Genomic DNA, 16,544 nt, shown 5'->3' on the forward strand with positions numbered 1-16,544 from the left:
ACCATTCACAACTTTTTCCTTTAAGCTAGGACCCCTCAGGAGTTGTCTGAGCATCCTGTACATCTGCCAGAGATGCACAAGGTCAGCCTGGGCCTTCCTTCTAGAGAGTGTCTTTGCTGTTGGGTTGTTGCTGATAGGTGTGAGGCTTTCTAGGGATGGGGAGAACAAATCCAGAACACCTCATCACTGCTTTGGAGGCAACGAGGTGAGACACCAATCCAGCGTTTCTCCAGCATATTTCTGCCATGTCCACTAAGCATTTATTATCTTGGTTAATTAGCAAGATGCATTAAAGCAGGCGGTGTAAATCTAGCAGTGTATATTTGTGGGAGTTTGTTCCTTGCTTCTATATTTAATTTCAGCCGAGAAGGCTGCTGCCAGGTGCAGAGGAGCATGCAGAGCGTCTGTAAACCTAGAAACCAGCTGTAAGCCCTGGACTCCCTGAGTCACTGCCTAACCCTCCTCCCAACCCTCGTTCTGAGGGCTTGTCTTGATATTTTTCTTAATAAGGTGATTATACGTTGGAGAGAAAAACCTGGATGTGTTCCGTGATCCCTTCTTACAGCAGGCAGCAGCTTTGTAATTCTGTACAACTAGCAGGCAGATGGCAACGAGTGCCCAAGAAAGCTGGGTCTGGATGGTGTTAGCGTGAACAATTTGGGATATTCTGGTGCTGTAGACCTGTTAACTAGGCTGGGTAGCTCCAGACACACCAGCAACTTGCAGCAACCTCGTGAAAAAAGGATGGAAGGCTTGGTATTGTATGCTTAAATATTTTCTTTCTTGTTTCCTTCCGTAGCTCCTAACGAAGGGAGGTGGGATTCTGTCCTTGAGGCCGTCTGTCCGCATGCTGGTAGCAGAACAGTTAATGAAGTGAGCTGCTGGTGACGCCCCAAGCCTTTTATCTCTTGGAATAATACGGCTTGTCAGCCTGTCTTAGGGGAGCTACGCACATCCCCTAACTTTAGCAACGTATTTCATAGGTCTGCTCTTATCTCCTGGGCCTTTCTGTAGCCCAGGTTTACAGGGAAAACAAAACTGACTCAGAACCAGGAGTCAGGTGGGTTGTGTAACAATTTAGCTGTTAGAAGAAGAGAGGTAGATGCACAAACAGCACCAGAAAGACACCTAACGGAAAGCAGAAACTACGAGCCATCTGGTCACTGTATTATTCCACGGGCTTTTCGTTGGTTATGCAGCAGGAAGGAAATGGTTTGTGCTTCAAAAAGCTTCAGCAAGACTTATTTTCCCCCCTCCCCTCGCCTCTTCCCTGCTGCCACACGAATAAAAATCTTCAAATCTACTCTTAAAAAAGCAAATTCTAACCCGTGTGGTTTCATAGCTTTTCAATAATCAGCTTAAAGAATATGAGGGTGTTTCAGACTCGTGAGAGACTGCATTTTCTGTCAGTAATGCAGACAGTCATCACAGATTAGTATAGATCACAAAAAGCCTCAGATCTGCCAAAATGAGGTCACTCCAGAGGCTTTGGATTTTTATAAGTTGTTTATAAGCATCTGTACATAGCCTACAGCAAGAAGGGGTTTCTGTCTTTTGACAAACTCACAGTTCTGGTTTGGCTTGGGGTTTTTAGTCTGTAGGGAGAGGGGAAAGGAAGGTCATGGTCTTTTTTTCTTTTTCTTTAAAGTGTCACAGCTCGATCACTATTCCAATTATTCAAGAAATTGTGTGCGTGGGTCTGAGAATCTAGGAAAACATTCAGCATCAGCGTAGGGTCTTTGTTGTAACTGTGCTCTTTGTGCTGTTGATTTCCCACTGCTTGACAGAAAAGCAGAACATAGCAAAGATATTTGACAGAAGTGCAGGTTGTACAGGACCTCTGGAGGTCATCTGATCCAACCCCCTGCTCAAAGCTGCGCTGTCACTGTCGCTGGATTACATCCGCCGTGGCTGTGCCAAGTTTTGAAAACCTCCAGAGACAGATTTACAGCCTCTCTGGGTAACCTGCCCGAGGGTCACCCTGTCCCTCGTGTAGAAAAGATTTTTTTTTTTTTTTTCAGCATGCAACCCGAACCTCCAAGCTGTGGCTGTTACTTCATGTTATACCTTAACGCTGCTGCTGAGAAGTGGTCATTTGACTCAACAATCTTGGCAGCTCCTCTTCAGATTGTATCTGACACCTAATCCGATCACTCAGTTTAGTCTAGTGAGGGAGGAACCAGCCCCTATCCCTCAGCACTCCTTGCAGGAGCCATGATAGGCTCTGACTGTTCTCATAAATCTTCACTGGACCCTGAACGGTGCCTTGACATCCCTCTTGAACCGAGGGCCCCAAAACTGGATATTCCACAGTGTGGAACCTCCATGCTGAGTAGGGGGCACTGGTAACTTCTGGTAGGCAACTGATGGAGGAAAGTTCCTGTTTTGAAGCATGTTGTACTTTACCCAGTGAATTATCCATGGGATGTTGTTAAACGAAGGAGAGCGAGCCAGAATGGAAGCATCTGAAACTTAACTTGCTTCTGAAGAGCATGACTGGAAGCCAGTGAAGTCATTGTCTGGTTTGTAGTAAGCAAGTAAGTTTTGCTGGTGGCAATTAAGCTATTGTTTTAAAGAGTACTGAATGAGAGAGACACTGGTTTCACATTAACAAAGACTCGTACAGAGCAAAGGCCTTAGGCCAGCGCGTGGCTTGCTGCTGCCTTGTTCTGAGCAGCGAATGTTCCCTTCACGCTCCAGCTTATAATCATTTCACAGAAGAGATTTGTCCTGTCTTTTATTGGCAACGCACAGAAATGCTGAGATAAAGCAGTTGTCGTGACCTTGGCAGCAAGCGATGAGGTAAGGCAGGTGAACCTCTGCAAAATGAAAAGCCAATTTTGCACAAACTTGGAAAAAACTCACCTTCGTTGAACACCATTGTGAAAGGGAAACTTCAGTCTTGCACAACTAAGTAGGCAGCAACAAAAATTAGGAGGTTAGATGAAAAAGAGGAAGAGTAGGGTGTGTCCTGATTGATGTTAAAACAGAAAATTCAAGCCGTGTGTTGTAGGGTGGAAAAATCCTCTATTAGGTCAGCTGGGGAAGGGCTCTGACTGCAGGTGGGGATTGGGGCAATAAAAGCCAAGTGGACTGAAGGGAAGATTGTATTTCATAATTAAAGAGCGCAGGGTTTTCTGCTTTGAGAACGGACAAGTTGATGTGCCTGTGCTGGCCTGAAGGTGTGCTGCTGCCAGTTCCAGCAGAATGACCCTATTTAAAAGGTGGTGTTTCTGTTTTCTTCTACGTGCTCGCCACAGCCTACCTTCTCTGTTTTCATCGCTATCTTTAGCTAAAAGCACAATCCAGCAGCTGGGCCTGGCTCCCTTCTCTGCAGGGCCCTGTGCAGACTCAGAGGGGAATTGCCCATGAGGATGCATCTCCTGAAAAGGAGAGCTCATCATATCTCCCCAGAGGGACCTCGTTACGGTAATAAATCAATAGCTTGTAATTATGAACCCCCGTTGGTGTCCCTTTAATTTTACATTGTTATTTATTTGAAAAGCTGGTGCATTTTTTATCACACTGGCTTCTGCGAGTGCTGCTACTACTGTGTGTAGCTTCTGAGTATCTGGGAGCTGGCTGGCAAGTCTGAGGCTCTGCGAGGGGGCTGAGCTGGTGAGAGGAGGTTGCTGGTGTGGACAAGTGCAGGAGGCTGCTGTGATAGTGGGATTTTCCTGAGCTGAGGTCTGGGTGGTTGCTTAATTGCATTTCTCAAGGGGTCCTGTGTTTTACACTAATAGGGGAAGGGTCTGTAGCGGTCAAACCATTCACTTACATTTTCTAGCGCAAGGTTCTGGTGATCTGGCACAATGAGCTCCTGGTCACTGTGGGATTGAGAGCTGGGGCACAGGTTCCCCACTTCCCAAGGCGTCAAGGTTTTGTCCTCTGCAGTAAGGGGTTTTGCTGGTCGAGCTCATGAGTTTTGAAGGAGATGCTCGCCTTTATGCTGAGTAATTTCTATCAGGCAGCACCGATACAGGTAACAGGCAGCAAGCCGACATCCCACTTGCCCCCAGCCTTCCTAGGAGCTTTTTGTCCTGATTCCTGGTACATTTTCACTTGTGCTATCTCAAGGCTAAGCATCTCCCTTCTCAAATACCAGTTCGTGTTTTAAAGCACAATCACCTGTTTTTTCAGCCATTTGTTTGAATTTTGAGTTCTGGGCTTTGAGAGGAAATGACCACTGTACTGGAACAACGTTAAGAGGCTGGCTGGAGAAGCCAGTTCCTGCTTTCTTTGGTTTTAAAAGGACACGGAGAGCATGGCTGTGACCTCTTCCATCAAGCTGAGACTGGGACTGTGGGAGCAATCTGTTGGTAGTGGTGCCGAAAAAAACTCGTACGTGCTGGAGGGAATTTTAAATGAAGGCTAATTATTGAGTAACTGTACTAACCAACAAGCGTTTGAGTATCTTTTTTCAGATCGGCAAAACCACAGACCTGTTGATGTTTCTCTAATGACTAACGTGTCTTTCTGTACCCTACCATTTAGCTTTTCTCTTTGCCAGGCTCTCAACAAGCTGTTTAGAGTGAGACTGCAGACTGATTTCAGATAACTGTTGAGGTGAAATTATTTGGACTACCTCTTTTTGCTTAAATCAGAAAACATTTTGTGTTCCAGAGCAGTGTTTTCAAACCGGCCTCATTGACTAGCATTCAACAAATAGAGCTGAGAGCACTTAGGTGTGTTTGTGTTTGACTTTTCCATTTGCCCACACGTTACAGGACCTGAAACTGAATGTGGCTAGAAGTTTGGCCTGCCTGTTTTCAGCTTTGGCTCTTACACGTCCTACAAGTCCAGGTGCTAGAGATACCAAACAACTAAAAGTCCAGCTGAGTTGTAGATTTAGCTTCTGGTTTTCTTATCACAAAGAACATTTTCTTGCAGTGCTTTAGAGGCTTCATCAAAAGAGCAGCTAGTACTGCAAGCTGCCATTAGGCGTTGTTTTCCTTGGGGATTTGGAAACTCAGCTCCTAATGCTCTGCAGCCTCTTCGCTGGCTCAGATGTGTTGATCCCTGACCCGGCTGTCTGTGCCAACAGAAACTTTGCAGTGCTGATGCAGTTACGGTAAGAAAACTGCACTTCTCCTGGGCTCCTCTTGCCCCTGGGATCTGGTTTTACTCGAGTTTCGAAAACAGACTTGCTGGTGCAGTTCTCCCTGGGTCACCAGCGTTTGCAAGGAGCTCCTTGCACGGGCAGGCCCTCACCTGCGCTGGGAGAGCCGTGGAGCTGAAGCCTCCTCTAGGACTGGGCTTTGGCAGCCTCCTTGCTGGGACCTGGCTCCCTCTGGGATGATCTTCCGTGAAAATCTGTCCTCTCCTGGTGCAGTGCTTCCCCAGATGCAGGCTGTCACTGGAGTCTCGCATTTCATTTTGCTTCTAAAATCCTGGCTCGAACTATTTTTATGGAAAGCTTCTGACCTTTATTTGATGCCTTTACCAGCATGGATTGAACTTGCTGGGAGAGAAAAGAGTTATGAATTTTCAGAGTGTTCAGCAGAGGATATTTTGGGGATTCAGGATTTAGGCTCCTTCTGTGTGCTTTGTTAAAAGCTTAGGTTGAGCCTTGTTTAAAGTTCCTCAGAAAGCTTGGAGGGTACCAGGGTTAATGTTAGTGGCTAAATCAAAATATTCTTTATCCAGGTATATTCTGCATTTGTAAACTGCATTAACAGGTTGGAAACAGACAACTGGTGACTGGAGTGGTAGGGAAATCTCCGAGTTTTTTTTTTTTTTTTCTGTCGTGAGAATTTCTAAAAGACCCTATTAATGGATTTGCACTAGGCTAATATTAAGTGGCCCAAAGCACTGTGCCACTTTGGGGTGTGCAGACTTGCGTGGAAATCCACACTTCAGTGTTCTGGCTCCTAATGAGAACTTCAGATAAGATGGAGATGTGCAAGCTGCCTGAAAGCAGCAAAGGGCACAGCTGGATGAACTTCTCCTCTGTGGAAAACAACAGCCGCTTCAGAAGGAATTGCATCAAGGACCGAGGCTGAAAGGAAATCATTGCTCCGACTGTGACGACTTTGATTTCCCCCCCTTGACTCCTAAGAGCTGAGAGACCTCTGACACGGAACTCATTTTTCCACAGCCACTTTGGGGCGAAATACCTTTCTGTGTGGTAAGGGAAGGAAGTTAAGCAGAGCTTGCTGCTATTTCAGGACATCAGAAGGGAGACTTAGCGTGCTTTATTTCCTTTCGAGACTTGTGTTTGAATTAGGTGTTCGTCTCCGCCCCGCCATGGGGCAGGGAGGGAAGGTTTTTCTTTCCATTACCTTTACCAGTAACGATGGCGTCTGAAGTGTGAAGGTATTTGTTGCAGCTGGTGCTGAGGATGTGTAGCCAGCTGTTAGCTGGAGAAATGTGTTGATATTTTTTTTTTTTTACTTCGCACTTTGTGTCAGGGATTTTTAGCTGCTTCCCAATTCCTTTACACCGAAACCCCTTCCTTTATTCGTGAGAGACTTCATCTTCCTCAGCTTTGTATTCTGTACGTGAGTCCTTTCCTGTGCTTCAGCCTCAGCCTCCTCCTCTGTGGATCATGACATGCAAAGGTTTATTCATTATCTTGTTCTGTCAGTCATGTCTGCTCAGAGACATCTCCCATAGGTATAAGCTCAGTAATTTCCAGTATATTTAAAAAAAATAAAAATCATTGAAGTGTAAATGAAAACAGCTTTCACTGTGCTCAGTGTTCAGTTAATCGATTGTGAAGCTTATGTTTGGAGGGCTTTATGTCAGTGCAAAACAGCTCAAACCCACTATTTATAAATTTATGAAACGTATAAAATATAGTGTAGGAAACCTCAGGTAAAGATTTTAATTTTCAGCTAAACGAGGCATTTGTCTGTCAATCTTAAAAGGACTTGAGGTGAAGTAAACTGCTGGTAGAGTTGAAAAATAGCAAATGACCACACAACTTTGAATAAAAAAATGACCTGATGCAGGAAAGCAACATGAAATGTGCATGTTTGAAAGCCTGAATGTGGAAATTGCAGACAAGTCAGTGATAACCCTAAAAAGAGAGAACATCTCTATCTTATTTAAAGCCAGACAAAAAGAAAAAACAACAAAACCAGCAAGCACTCAACGCTGGCCATTTGTTCGTGGAGATTCTTTGTCTGTTCATCACAAAATCATCAATTTTGGACGTCTAGGACACGTTGCTGGTGCTCGAGTGCAACACTGCAGGCTGCTGAGCTTTGTAGACTCCGTTACAACTCTTGTCACCGTGATGCTATTGAAGCCTGCGGCGTGTCTGGCGTTATTGCTGCTTTCTTGGCTCCTCTCCCTTTTCGGGTTGAATGGGCGAGGGCTTAGTGCTGTGTTACTGACCCTGGGGGGCTGGCGCTTGGCTGTGGGAAGCGGAGGTGGCTCCAGCCTGGGAGAGATGGGGCGTGAGCATCCTGAGGGCTGCTTGGAGCGGGGCTCAGAGACTGCCAGAGCTCCTCTAAAGCTTTCGGGAGAGATGCTGGTGGTCTGTAAATGCAATCTCTGGTGGATGTTGTTTGATTTTACATTTTGGTTCAGAATAAGAGAGATCCCAGCTCATCGATGGGATGCCTGCTAAGCTGTGCTTGCTTTGTTGGGCATGTTGTATGTTGTTGTGGAGCACTGTTTGCTCTCACAGCAACTCTTCCTCACCAGAAGAGTCTGTTCTCCCCTGCTTTTATGCTCAAAAGCACTTCCTTCAAGCTCAAACTCACTGCTGTTTTGCTGAAATAACAGCAGTTTCCAAAGGGCACCGCAGGGCCTTTATCAGTGCTTTACGTGCGTTACAAATTCCCTTGGTTACCCTGGTGTCTGTGTCCTGGGGGCTTGCTGTACCACTTCTGTCCCAGTGACAGCAAAGAACATCCAAAGAACTAACTGCTACCTTCTTGGAAAAGCTGTTTATGCTTTATAGCAATGTAATACTTGCAAAACATTTCCTCAGCATGATTAATGGTCCGCCAGATAAAAATCTCCCCTGACCAAACTGAGGGAGTGCCTTTCTCAGTGTGTTCTTGACATGCTCCCAGTTTGCTATTGCATTTTTTTTCTTTCATTTCTCAGTGATTACCGTGGTAGATCTTTAAACATGACTGACTTCCTTTGTCTCTAATCCCGATTTCTCCTTCCCTAGGCACAGCTGGAAGCTCAGAGGGCGACTCAGGATTTTCAGAGGGCTACTGAAGTGCTGCGTGCTGCAAAGGAGACCATTTCGCTGGCTGAGCAGAGGCTACTGGAGGATGACAAACGTCAGTTTGACTCTGCCTGGCAAGAGATGCTCAACCATGCTACTCAGAGGGTAATACAAATGCAAAGTTGCTCGCCACAGCATCTTTCTTTTCCACATTTTTTTTTCTCCTTTGGGACATGGTGCTTGTTTGTGAAAGACCAAATTTTTCTGTTGGTCCAGGTGTGTGACATATAGGAAATGAAGCCTGAGAGCTTTGGGCTGCTACTGGGACAAACTATAGTTCTCTGTTGTTCTCTCTCTGACTTCACTGGTAGCTAGAGGAGTAGCTCTCAAAATTAAAAAAAAAATCCTTTCTATATAATAGCAATAAACAAAGTCTTCAGGCATATCTGTGTTTGGAGCTATGCCAAACTAATTGCATAGGGTTGGATATTCCTGAACGCATTTGTCATGGAAACCCTGACCGTGGAGTACCAGGGCTATGTTCCAATTTTAGTATAACCTGTTCGCAGCGTGGAATAAATTTCAACAAGATGCTGTTCCTCTGGAGTGTGTGTCTACATGTGGAATCACTCAAGAATGTGTGTTGCATTTTAAGCTTGCACGCTGTTCTATCACGAATTAGCTTTTACATTTAGACAAAGTCTTACCTTCTTTGTATGGTCTGTTTGAATCTACAGAAAATATACACTAACAATGAAAGGCAGTATTCATTTCAGCAGCTGTCAAGATGATCTTTCCTGTCATTTACCTTGCCTCCTTTTTGCTTGTCTGTTTAAGAAAAAAATGCAGAAAGGTTTTTTTAACATGAAAGAAACAAAAATCTAAGTTAAAAACCTTTGTTCTGTCAGAGTTTCCCTGATATGGCAGCGAAGCTGAGCTTGCTATTCCAAATGTAGTGAGCGTGCCATACAATGCTCACATTGTCTTGCAGTCCTCAATGTGTTAGCTCTGTTCTGTTGCAGAAGCTTCTCAGCTATAAAAAAGCCTCTATTTCAGAGTGAATTGTAAAAACCAGCTGCCAGAAGACGAAACAGGGAACAAAAAGGATGTTGGCTGTGTAGGGGAGAGATGGAAAAACCTGGCGTATAAGTAAATAAATAAATAAAACACACAGAAATCATCCAGGGTATTGTTTGTGTAACTGTCCCTGTTGTCACGAAGTATTTGCAGATCTGGTACCTGTGTGCATTTTTGAAGTGAGACCCAACTTCGTGCTCTGTGTGCGCGTGCCAAGATGCCAGCAGCTGTCATTTTTCCCTAGTTGTTATCCTTGTTTGATATAAGTCCAGTTGTTCTGGACTTGTTTCAAAGTCCAGAAATGCTTACACCTTTTTTGATTCACAAAGGAAGAAGTGCTGGGCATCTCGAGAGTGCAAATGGATTCCTCTTTTCCTTGGATATTTCTAGGGGATCCTAGTCTCCTTCTACGACCCTTAGTGCTTCCCTGACAGCCTGCAGCCAAGAGGACTACACCTGAGGTTTGCAGACCCAGTGAGTTAGAGCAGAAGGTGATTCCTCAGTGTAATGTGGAGCTGGTGATGTTCATGTTTATCAGCACAGAGTGCAGAACATCAACTTGTTAGAGGGCAGATTCAAACCGTGACGTCTCTGATGGCTGCAGCTGAACAGTAAATAGGAACCCTATGTTTATTCACGGCAGATGTACAATCTCCTAGGCACGGGCTGGATTGTATAGAGCAGCTGAGTGTTCCTCGGATGGAAACTGTATTATCCTACTCTTTCTGGTGCTTAAAATAGCCTGGGTAACCTCAGTTCCCAGAACGTTGTATCTGTGCCTTTCCAGGATACAGAAGGTTTCAAGAGAATTACGTGGAAGTTTGTCTCCTGATTTTCATTAGCCACGCTGGGGATCTCAAGGCTAGGGGCAGAGCCAACAAGGGGAAATAAATAAATAAATAAATACTGTTGGAAGTGTTGACTGAGCAGATCTGGCATCGTTTTTTTGGAGCGCTGGCTGAGTTTTGTATCTCCTTTTAGGAGCAGAGTGAACGCTTGGTTTCAGCGCGTGCAATTAGCGGAGTGCTTAGGGTTCAGCGAGGTAAACAAAATAGCTGGGGGCTGAAGGAGCAGAAAACATCAGCAGTCCCTACCAAGCCATGAATGAAAACAAGTTGGCAGATGAGATCTCGTAGAACAAAGGTGCTTGGCTGTTGGTGTTCTTGTATACTCGGATCATTAGCTGTTAATTACATTTAGAAATTACTAATGCTGAGTAATGTTACTAAGGGTGAAGGCTGGGCTTTAAAAAAGAATTCCTCCGCTTCCACATAGAAGAATCGCTCTTGGAGAAAGTTCTTGAACTCTAGTTGCACTGAGCTTTTTTTTGGATTTGCTAGGTTTTCTGCCTGTACTTGTAGGTGACAGATATATTGGACAGAAAAATCCTGTGCTGTGCTTTGTACCGCAATGAATCAAGCGCAGAAAAGCGTCTCTGGGCCAAATGTCAGAAGAGGGTTAGTAATTCACTTGTTTTTATATTGGTAGAGATGTCAGGCAAGAGCAAAGTGTTTTTATTTGCTATTTTAAGGCAGAGGTAGCGGGCCTTATTGAATTAATCCCAAAGTTGGAACAAATCCGAGCCCTACAACAGCTTGGTAGCTGACAAACGGTGCAAGAACATAAGGGAAAAGGGTAAGCAAGAGAACAAATGAGACTCTTTTCTTTTCTTTTTTTTTTTTTTTTTAAATATAAATGTTTATGGAAATACTGCCAGGTTGCTTTTGCACTTGACCTAATGGATGTGGACAAAGACTTGTATTCCAGGGCACTGAGCAGGAAATGCTATTTGCAGACCCTTGCTGGAAGGAAGCGGAGCTGTGGGCCGCACGGTGTAACTGCTTTTTGATTTCTTCATGGATCGAGAAGCTGCTAATGCTGCTATTTTTAATTCAGCAGTCTAATGGGATTCGGTAAACAAGCCTTTTGTATCCACTGAAATAGAAAAGTCATCTGTGTAAACTGATTAGAAATGGAAGTGTGGCAGAGACGTTGCCTCTCCTGCATGGGTTGGAAGCAGAAAGTGTGGAAGACGCTTTTATTTGCAGAGCAGACATTCAGCATGAGTACGTACAGGGAGTCAGTATTTTTTTTTACCTTGCATTTTGAGCTGGGTTTCCAAAAAAGCAAAGGAAGCTGTGTTTCAATAGATGCCAGCCTGCCTGCGAAGATGCAGCTGATCCCTGCAAGTGTCTGTGCTTGAGCTATGTGCTGACCACAGAGACGTGCAGGGCTGTGAAGTGATCCTGTGAGTCAGGCAGCTTCTTTTCCCACCTTGGCTCTCAACTGAGTGTATGTTTTTGGATAAATTCCTGTGTTGTTTTTTTTCTTCTAAAAGTCCATTTCTCAACAGATCTGAGGCAGCTGTAATGACACATAGGCTGGCATTTAGCTCATCAGTTTTAGGTGTCCAGAACATTACTTTGTACTTCTGATATGGCTATTTTTAGGCATATTTAAGATCCCCCTGTAATCAGAGGGGGTCTGCTCATCAAGCTGATGGTGTCTGGAGAACAATCTGCGTGACCAGAAGATTAACAGAGCGTCACCTGAAGTTTGAGACCAGTTGGAGCAGAAAGGAAGATCCTGCATGAATTTCAAGAGGAACTGCTAATTCCTGATTGCTGATGCAACCTGCAAAATGCTCTGCTTTTACAGTCTTTCCTGGGATATGTTCACTTCAGAAATTCTGGCAGGGAGAAGAAATGTTTTGGCTCTGGATCATGAAACGTTTTTAAAAGGAAGGGGTGAGGGGAGAGCGAAGAGGAAGGAGGCATGCTCCCTCTTGGTTTAACTTGGCTTGTGAAGCTCCCTTTGATATTACACCGTGCAGTACCATCTGTCAGTGTAAAATGCGTGGGTACGTCGTGATGTGGAGAGAAGAGAGAGAACTACTTGGGGAAAAAAGACGATGAAAGAAACAACAAAAATACCCACAGCCTTCCCTGCCCTAATCTCTCCATCCCTTCGTGCTGGAAGTCAAATGCAGTTTGGTTTCTGTTCCTCCCTCTAATATCTTTATCCCTTGTATCGTTGATTCCGTCCTTCTGGTTTACTGATCCTGCATTGGCTTACCTCTTCTATTTCTAGTTCTTCTAGAAAAGTCATCAATTTAAATTTTGGAGGAAGAACCAGATGTCCAGAATAATTCTCTGGCTCAGATGGTCAGCTTTGCTCAATTTCCCTGATAAATGTTGCTTTTGCAGCTGTTGTTGTTACTGCAGTTTTCCTGGAGTAACAACATTCATCTTTGACTTCAGCTCATGCACATTTCTTGGCTGGGAGCAACAAAGCTGCTTGTGCAGACCTATTCACTAATAACATACATTCTGTGCTCACCTTCCTTTCCTAGAAGTCTGGGCTGGAAATAGAGGGCAGAGGAGGGAAGAGGAATCGATTGATACATTTTTGAAGTGACATTATTGCATCTGTGATGGCTTCAGCAAGGTTTGTTGGTGGAAGCACGGTAACATTTACTAAACAAAGCAGCTTATTCAGAAAATGTGACCAAAACCTTGTTTAGGAATCCATATAAGAACATGTTTTCCCCCCAGCAGTACTGCTGGGTGTCATAAGAAGTGCTGCTTTCCTACACAAGCCTTGCTGGTCTTCTATTAAGACCCTCTTAAAAGGTAAGGCTTTTCCCTAGCTTGTCTTCCAGTGAACCTCCTGGATGCAGAGCTGGCTGCATGGTTCACAAGTCTCTTCCTATCCACGTGCCCTGACAGTTTCTGTATTTAGAGGCTGCTTGGCTTTGGTGGAGGAGTGGATCATCTCGTGGCTTCTCCTTGTCTCAATGAAACGCTTAAAAAGCCTCTTGGCAGCAGAGGGATCTCCATGGAGATACCTCTGTGGGACAGCCATCAAGTATTGCAGAACTGCGTCTTTGCCCTCAGCCTGGCACCTTGAGCAGCTCTCCCTTGGGCAGGGCACGCGCTGTCCCTGCCCTCCGACCAGGATTGTGTGGGTAAGGTGAGCACGACAGCAGAACACCCATAGGAAAACCAGGGAGCAGGGAGGGGATGGCGTTCCTCACATCCCCGATTTCTTCAAAAGGATGAGGTATGCAACCTGTTTTCCTTTCCCAAAAGGGTAATGAGCGTGGGTGTGTGTGGCTGGCAGTGAGCGCCGTGTTTTGTCAGCGAGTTTGAGGTGTTTACAATCTGTCATCCGCAAATCCCAGTTCTGTGTTTCTGGGATGTTTGAGATGAAAGATGTGCAAAGTCAAACACGGTGCTCGGCGCCTCACCTGTTCTATGTCCCTGGTGCTGGTGGTTGATCCCAGGTATCAAAGTCAGTGCTCATTTTGCCCCAAGAATGGATGGCAAGGATCAACATCTAATTAAAAATGGGTAAATTTCAGCCACCCCATTATTTTGTAGCTTCCAGCACTTTTAAATTGCGCTTTCTTTACCACACTACAAAGGAGGCAAACCAGCTTCTGTGCAGTCTTTGGAGACGGTGTTTTCATTTCAGACACTTAGATGCTAAAACCAGCCTCGTCTGACACATTTCACCAGGGAAAGTCTTCACATCAGCCCAGCTTTCTAACGTTTCGAGATGAGGCTGCAGCTTGTTTTCAGGATGCAGGCGAGCACGCTAGGAGTCTGGATTATTTTTTTTTTGACCTTTCTTTCAAAGTGTTTGCCTTATTTATATGTAAGGCAGGGTGTTGAAGGGTGTTATAGTTGAGTAGGTTACTTTAAGTAATCAGAAGAGCATCTGGAAACCTTTCTTCCTTCTAGTTCTGCAGCAACTTTTGTTTAATGGTAAGTGGTGTGTGCAGGTGAGCATCTGTAGCCTCCAGTCGTGGCAGCAGGAGCTTCCAGCTGATGCAGCCCAGCTTTGCCCTGTGGCTGTTTCACACTTCCATTTAGATATCAGAAGGGACAAAACACTGTATCTCTGAGCAGGCTGGCACACCAGGCAGGTGAAAGTTGACTGTGCTCTTTTTCCCTACTTAGTTTACCCTGAGGGCTGACACTTTCAAGAACGTAGAGCGGTGAGTGAGGTTTTTCAAGATGCAGATACTTTGATTTTTTTTTTCCCTCTCTCTGTGCATCTAGGAGCATAGATGACATGTTCTGGCGGTGGAAGCCAGCTGGAACAAATGTGCTTCAAGTAGTTAGTCTTATGGCTGAAATATTTGAAAACTTAATGCTGGAGAAAATAGGTCCTGTCTTTCTGTTCTGTACAAATGCCTTCAGAGTTGAAGGAGGGGGAGTGTGAAAATCGCCTGCTTCCTCCTTACTGCCAGACCCGTGGAGAGGTGTCACCAGTTTAATATAAACAGATCAGTTCTGGATCCTGTCCGCTAGTGCATGTAAGGAAAACGCATTTTCTGACTTGCAGCTCAAATTTGCAAACTGAAAGTACCCTGGAGAGAGAAGGCATGGCTCTGAGAGGCCAGCAGAGCAGCGAGTGGAAGGACATTTCCCGTTGCTCACCACGGAAAGTGGCTGACACTCTGGGCCTGATGTGTGTCACAGGGCTGGTCATCAGCATAGCATCACCCCCCTGCGTTTTAGGGGGTCAGCTCATGGCCCAAACATCTTTGTGTTTGCGGTGTTGAGAGCATGATTTGAGGCTGGCCAACTCTTTAAGGAGAAAAGTCAGCTTTCTAGCCTCCTGCAAGCAGGCTGTCTCGTTGGGCATGCTGTCTTCTGGTGGTTATGGTGAGGGGACGGCCTGAATTGCATTTCAATTCTCTCACCCCTGTGGTTGGGGTTCAGCCCTCTCCTGGTTGGATTTATTACAAAGATAGTGTTAATCAAAATGGTCAGTGGGTCTTGCTACTCAACCTCTTGAACCTTGTCTTTTCCCCCTTGAAGGTCATGGAGGCGGAACAAACCAAAACGAGAAGCGAACTGGTTCACAAGGAGACTGCAGCCAAGTACAACACCGCCATGGGAAGGATGAAACAGCTGGAGAAGAAGCTGAAAAGAGCCATCAATAAATCCAAGTAGGTTTCATATTCAGAGATGAGCTTAAAGATCAAGTCTGCTTGTAGGAGATGCTGATTCTGTGGGGTTTTTGAAACTTGTGAGTGTGTTGCCCTTTGTAAGACAATTGGTAGGAGAATATTTGTCCAACATTTGTTGTCATCCTCAGTGTCATTTTGAAGCACCTGACTTGATAGATTGGTGAACTTAGTGGGGTAAGAAAAGTTTCCTGGGCATGTCCTTAGTTGTGTTCTTGTGCACTGAACCCTTTCGTGGCGTGTGACTAGAGAAACAGGCATATGGGATTTCATGTAGATGCTGCCTACGGAGCCACAGAGCTCTGTGCGTGGATGTTTTGCAGTTTAGGGTTTTTATTTTTTTTCAGTTTAGTTCTTATTTTTAGTTAGGAAGGCAACCAGGCAAGTGACAGAAACCTGAAAGGTGTGAGACTGCATCAGAGTAGCATGCTGTACATCAGACTTGTTTACTTCCTAACGCTGCCGTAGCAAAGCTGTGTGAGAATTGTTCCTGGAGAAAGAAACAGACTTCAGAGAGCATAGCTAAACAGTGAATGTCACGAATAAATGTGTATGCGTTTGATGAGCAGTTTTGCTCTGTTGCAGAGAAATAAAACAGCTTTTTGCTCGGAATCCATTTAAAATTTTGGCCCTGTTTACAACCAAATCTTAATCCTCTTTGTATTTCGCAGTCTTTCTTTATAGTTCCAGACTGTAGCTTGTCTAAACAATCTGCTTGCTGTGTTTAGCTTTTAATCCCTCTATCTAAAAATGATTTTTTCATGAAATTGGTCAACCAAAAGTCTATTTTGATTGGTGTTTGCTCAATTCAAGACAGGGTTAGCACTTCTGAAAGAAGATCCAGGCATGTTTGCTAAAACAGTATAGCAGTGTGCCTTCCTCGAATGAGTTGCATGCTGTTTGTCTGGCACTGCACAGGGACTGTGCAAAAATATCACCAGATCACAAAATGACAGATTCCTGTAGATAAGAGCAATATCTGAGAAGTGGTTTGGCTACCAGGAGTTCTTCTTACAATAAGATTTAAAATAAAGACCCTGGTGAGTTGTCAGTGGGCTCTTATATACCTTTTTATAATGGTTGTGGTGATGAGCTTGATGCACCAATTGCCTCTTGTGTGATTTGTCTCCATTTCCTTGCTGAAACTACCCTTGTAGGGATGCTGTTGTGTTGTTTTCCTCAGAATAAGGAGATTTTCATTTATGTGTGGAGGGATCCCAGTGTGTTCTCCCTGTGGTTTCACAGCAGGGCTGACAGCATGAGCCACCTAAGTAGGATGTTTTGTTGGAGTTTCTCTCCAAAAAGGAGAAATGCCAGTTATTGTAACCTCGCATTAAAGTGTTGAATGGTGTGAGC

The 16,544-nt window shown here is 44.7% G+C and overlaps 1 protein-coding gene across 1 annotated transcript in view; it reads left to right on the plus strand.

Annotated features, from left to right (window-relative positions):
* SH3BP5 (SH3 domain binding protein 5) overlaps positions 1–16,544 on the plus strand; it is a 42,287-nt gene that overhangs the window by 19,447 nt on the left and 6,296 nt on the right. The window contains exons 4-5 of the mRNA XM_032182676.1: positions 8,132–8,296; positions 15,040–15,170. Of these exons, the coding sequence (XP_032038567.1) occupies positions 8,132–8,296; positions 15,040–15,170 (296 nt within the window). The remainder of the gene's footprint in view (positions 1–8,131; positions 8,297–15,039; positions 15,171–16,544) is intronic.

Source organism: Aythya fuligula, chromosome 2 (assembly GCF_009819795.1).
Source record: "Aythya fuligula isolate bAytFul2 chromosome 2, bAytFul2.pri, whole genome shotgun sequence".
Classification (NCBI taxonomy): Eukaryota; Metazoa; Chordata; class Aves; order Anseriformes; family Anatidae; genus Aythya; species Aythya fuligula.